Raw genomic sequence first — 4,685 nt, forward strand, 5'->3', positions numbered from 1 at the left:
GCACTGTGGGGTGCTTGGGACCTCCACACCTTGCCTGCCACCCTGCACAGTGGGGTGGTTGGGACCCTCATACTTTATCTGGCCCCATGGAGACACTGGGAAGGTGTCACCCCCAAACCAGTGACCAGCAAGGGACAGGGTGGCCACGGGGCAGCAGAGGAGCAGGGTCCCTCCACTTCTGTGTTATGGGGAGGCCTGGTGGGGAGCGTGTCCCCCTGCCCCTTCCCTGATGCTTTTTGGTGTTCCCCTAGATGCCAGGGAGCCTCTCCACGGCCCTACGTGTCGTGGGGACCAGCCTCTTTGCCGTGGCGGTGCTGGGGGGAATCCTGGCTGCCTACGTCACAGGGTACCAGTTCATCCATACAGAGAAGCACTACCTCTCCTTTGGGCTCTACGGGGCCATCCTGGGGCTGCATCTCTTCATCCAGAGCCTCTTTGCCTTCCTGGAGCACCGGCGCATGCGGGGTGAGGGGCAGCTGGTGCGGCCGGGGCGCTCTGTGGCCCTTTGCATCGCTGCCTTCCAGGAGGATCCCGACTACCTGACGAAGTGCCTGCGCTCTGTCAAACGCATCGCCTTCCCCGACCTCAAAGTGGTGATGGTGGTGGATGGAAATGGCCCTGATGACACCTACATGCTGGACATCTTCCATGACGTGATGGGCTCCGAGCGCTCAGGCAGCTACATCTGGAGGAGCAACTTCCACGCACAGGGCGAGGGAGAGACGGAGGCCGGGCTGCGGGAAGGGCTGGCCCATGTCCAGGCGCTGGTGCGCAGCAACACCTACTCCTGCATCCTCCAGAAGTGGGGCGGGAAGCGGGAGGTGATGTACACGGCCTTCCGGGCGCTCGGAGACTCTGTGGACTACATCCAGGTGGATGCATGGGCTGGGGGGATGTGGGCAGGGAGTGTCCTGCCTGCATAGCTGGGCAGAGGGGCTGTGGGTGGGATGGGAGCAGCCCTGGGAGCCCGCAGGAGCACTTGGGTGCCTGGATGTGGCCCCACACACCGGCCCTGAGCCACTAGCACTGGGGCTGGGGGTGACTGGCACTGAAGTGACCAAGGGGTCGAGCCCTGTCTGCAAGGGTGCCACATCACCTCCTCAGCATGTGCCCTGGCATGGTGTCACTGAGTGGGACAACGTGGCACAGTGCAGCGTCCTGGGTCCCCAGGGTGGCTGGGACAGGTCCTCCATCAGTTCTGGGGAAGGGTGTCCTGGGGCAGTGGTGTCCAGGCACCACGGGGTGCTCCACTCCCTGCCATCGCCTGCCGGCCTCCAGGGCCCTGCCTGGTCTCGCCATCCATGGCTCGGGCTTGCCCGGCTGCGGGCTGGGCTGTTTGCCGGGTGCGTGTGGGCGGCGGGAGCGGGGCTCGACGTTCCCTCTGCCCCCAGGTGTGTGACTCAGACACGGTGCTGGACCCCGCCTGCACTGCCGAAATGCTCCGCATCCTGGAGGCCGACCCCCGTGTTGGCGGCGTCGGTGGTGATGTGCAGGTACCTCGGTGCGAGGGAGGGCACCCCAGGGCGGCGAGGCGAGGGCAGGGCTGGGAGTGCCGGGGGCTGCAGCAGTGCCGGAGCTCACATCCCTCCCCTCTCTAGATCCTGAACAAGTACGACTCGTGGCTCTCCTTCCTGAGCAGCGTGCGGTACTGGATGGCCTTCAACGTGGAGCGTGCGTGCCAGTCGTACTTCGGGTGCGTGCAGTGCATCAGTGGCCCCCTGGGCATGTACCGCAATGCCCTCCTGCAGCAGTTCCTCGAGGACTGGTACCACCAGACCTTCCTGGGCAGCAAGTGCAGTTTCGGGGATGACCGGCACCTCACCAACCGTGTGCTCAGCCTGGGCTACCAGACCAAGTACACGGCTCGCTCCAAGTGCCTGACGGAGACACCCACGCGGTACCTGCGCTGGCTCAACCAGCAGACCCGCTGGAGCAAGTCCTACTTTCGTGAGTGGCTCTACAATGCACTGTGGTTCCACAAGCATCACCTCTGGATGACCTATGAGTCGGTGGTCACTGGGTTCTTCCCCTTCTTCCTCATTGCCACTGTCATCCAGCTCTTCTACCGCGGTCGCATCTGGAACATCCTCCTGTTCCTGCTGACGGTGCAGCTGGTGGGTGTCATCAAGGCCACCTACGCCTGCTTCCTGCGTGGCAATGCCGAGATGATCTTCATGTCCCTCTACGCCCTCCTCTACATGTCCAGCCTGCTGCCCGCCAAGATCTTCGCCATCGCCACCATCAACAAGTCGGGCTGGGGCACCTCAGGGCGCCGCACCATTGTGGTGAACTTTGTGGGGCTGCTGCCAGTGTCAGTGTGGGTGGCAGTGCTGCTGGGTGGGCTGGCCTACACTGCCTACAGCCAGGACCTCTTCAGCGAGACTGAGGTGGTCTTCCTTATTTCAGGTGCCATCCTCTATGCCTGCTACTGGGTGGCCCTGCTCGCCCTCTACCTGGCCATCATCGCCCGCCGCTGTGGCAAGCGGGAGGAGCAGTGTGGGCTGGCCTTCACTGAGGTCTGACTGCAGGGTGCTGCCACATGCTGGGGGGTTCCTGTGTGCCAGAGCAATCATCCCCAGTCCCCTCTTCCCCCATCCTGGAGCTGGGATGGTAGAAGTGCCAGGTGCTGGGGTGTCCCTGTGTGCCAGAGCAACCGCCCCAGATCCCCTCTTCCCCCATCCCAGAGCCACCAGGTGCTGGGCAGTGCCAGGATAACTACCCCCAGTCCCCTTTCCCATCCCAGAGCCAACGGGCAGCGCTGAGCGCTCCTACCCCTTGGCATTTCTCAGCAAATCTTGAAATCTTGATAATTTTTTTATTAATATGTTTATTTTTTCCTTATCATTTCTCCATCCCAAGCTGGCCGTGGAGAAGCCAAGCCAGGGCTGCCTATCACCCACCTGGGTGCCGCTGGCCACATCCCTGCTGTGCCCTATGGAGCATCCTGGTGCCGAGCGCTGCTGGCTGCGCTCCCCCCACCCCAATCCAGAATTTTCCACCTTTTGGTGCTTTTTATAGGGATTTCAGTCCCACCTCCACGGTGCTACAGCACTTCCCACCCCCAGGACACACCATCTCCATCTGGCATGGTGCCAGCACTGCTGGATTGTGCTGCCTTTGCTCCACTGCTGCGTGCAGGCACGTACCCACGGGGAGCCCCTCCAGCCCTTTTTGGGGGGGCCTGGCTGCTCCAGGAGGGCAGCAGGTCCCTTCAGCTTTGCCAAAGAGCCAATGGGGGAATCCTGGTGTGGAGAAACTGGGAAAATGGGGGGAGCTGTGGGTTGTGTGGAGCATTCCCCTCAAAGGGGCTGTGGTGGTGCTCTGGCAATTCATGGCCCCATCATTCCCACCCCACTGCCTTCTCAACAGTAGGAAGACACTGGGATTTAGGCAAGGTGCTTCCCAACCTTTCCCCTCCCAAGGGTATCAACCTCTGGGTCCTTTTTGTCAGGACTTGGATGAAAACCCCTTTCTACGATGGAGGTTTTAGCTGTTTTTTGTTTAACTTAATACAAGGTTTTTTAGACTTTTGTAGCTCTTTGGTATTGTCATGGACGGTTTGTAAATCTATTTATTTTTGAACCTGCCAGGGGGATTCTTTTCATATTTTAGGGGAAAAAAATGTTTTTATATCCTGATGGAGTTGTGGAAATAAAGACTCGCATCAAGGATGTGTGCTGTGTTTTGGGGAGGGTTCCTGGTCCCCCTGTCCTGATTTGAGGAAGACTGGGGCTGAGTCCCTGTCTGGCACTGGTGTCCTCACAGATGCAGGGAGGGGTAGAGGGGGACATCTCCATGCTGGCACCTCTGAGGGTCCCTGGGAACTGCTGAGTCCAGGCATTGAGGGCAGCCCCCAGATAGGACATCCCTGCATGGGCTCACAGGAGGTCCCTGCCCCTCAGGACTCATGTCCCCTGGAGTGACCCACAGGGTCTGTGGTTCTCAGAAAAGCAGCATTTTGAGGGGACAAGTGACCCAGGAAGGGTTCTGGGTGCCCAGACACAGAACCCATCACTTTGAGAGTTCCCTGTGCACGACAGGGATGAGGTCCTCGATCTTTCTCAGTCCTTGCTGCTCTTCCCAGCAGCAGAATGAAGTTCACAGCCCACATCCATCCCCCTCACACCTTCTTGGGCACGTGGGTGATGATGGGCTTGGGGCGGGTTTTGAAGAGCAGTTTGGTTTTGATGAGGGCGGAGACGGTGTAGTGCCCCTGTGGCTCCCCAGGGCTGGGCTGGGAGGCTCCTCCCTGCTTCACCAGCACAGCAAACGGCTTCTCCAGCTGCACCACCTTGCCATAGAGGATGTGGTGGCCCACGATGAGCACAGGGACGCCCTGGGGAGAGTGGAGGGTGAGGGTATGGTAGGGCCAGGCTGTCCACAGGGGGCCCCCAGTGCCACCTGCCTCACCTCACAGGTGTAGTGCAGATCTCCCAGGAGGCTCCCGGCCAGGCTCCCGCTCTGCCGGGGCTCCACCTCGCCCTGCAGCTCCACCAGCACCCACTGTGCCAGGCTCCCGGTGCCACTGCTGCGGGAGAGACAGGGGGGTCACCCGGGGGGGTCACCCGGGGCCTAGCCGTGCCCCGGCACAGGGCTGCAGGGGCTGGACCCCCAAGGGTCTCACCTGGAGATGACGATTTGCACCATGTCAGGTCCTGGGGGGGGGCTGCAGAGACACAGGCAGG

At 61.1% G+C, this 4,685-nt stretch overlaps 2 protein-coding genes across 2 annotated transcripts; one reads left to right on the forward strand and one right to left on the reverse strand.

The window, feature by feature from the left end:
- The first annotated feature begins 251 nt into the window (after positions 1 to 251).
- Positions 252 to 3,609, forward strand: HAS3 (hyaluronan synthase 3). Its single transcript, XM_008927565.3, has 3 exons — positions 252 to 872; positions 1,392 to 1,493; positions 1,599 to 3,609. Exons 1-3 carry the CDS (start codon positions 252 to 254, stop codon positions 2,520 to 2,522), a joined length of 1,647 nt encoding a protein of 548 aa, XP_008925813.2. The 3' UTR covers positions 2,523 to 3,609.
- CHTF8 (chromosome transmission fidelity factor 8) lies at positions 2,854 to 4,647 on the reverse strand. Its single transcript, XM_029965542.1, has 3 exons — positions 4,625 to 4,647; positions 4,411 to 4,528; positions 2,854 to 4,336 (listed from the first exon to the last, which is right to left on the reverse strand). The coding sequence occupies exons 1-3, from the start codon at positions 4,645 to 4,647 to the stop codon at positions 4,121 to 4,123; spliced, it is 357 nt and encodes a 118-aa protein (XP_029821402.1). The 3' UTR covers positions 2,854 to 4,120.
- Positions 4,648 to 4,685: the final 38 nt, after the last annotated feature.

This window comes from Manacus vitellinus, unplaced genomic scaffold (assembly GCF_001715985.3).
Source record: "Manacus vitellinus isolate BGI_N305 unplaced genomic scaffold, ASM171598v3 scaffold_10_pilon, whole genome shotgun sequence".
NCBI classification, from domain to species: Eukaryota; Metazoa; Chordata; class Aves; order Passeriformes; family Pipridae; genus Manacus; species Manacus vitellinus.

What these genes read in the sequence shown, in the direction of transcription:
- CHTF8 (XM_029965542.1), bottom strand. Translation starts at nt 4,647, where the DNA reads ATGGTGCAAATCGTCATCTCCAG. An exon ending in GTGCAAATCGTCATCTCCAG is followed by an intron (nt 4,529 to 4,624) that starts GTGAGACCCTTG and finishes TCTCTCCCGCAG; the next exon opens with CAGTGGCACCGGGAGCCTGG. An exon ending in ATCTGCACTACACCTGTGAG is followed by an intron (nt 4,337 to 4,410) that starts GTGAGGCAGGTG and finishes CACTCTCCCCAG; the next exon opens with GGCGTCCCTGTGCTCATCGT.
- HAS3 (XM_008927565.3), top strand. Translation starts at nt 252, where the DNA reads ATGCCAGGGAGCCTCTCCACGGCCCTACGTGTCGTGGGGACCAGCCTC. An exon ending in ACTCTGTGGACTACATCCAG is followed by an intron (nt 873 to 1,391) that starts GTGGATGCATGG and finishes CTCTGCCCCCAG; the next exon opens with GTGTGTGACTCAGACACGGT. An exon ending in GCGTCGGTGGTGATGTGCAG is followed by an intron (nt 1,494 to 1,598) that starts GTACCTCGGTGC and finishes TCCCCTCTCTAG; the next exon opens with ATCCTGAACAAGTACGACTC.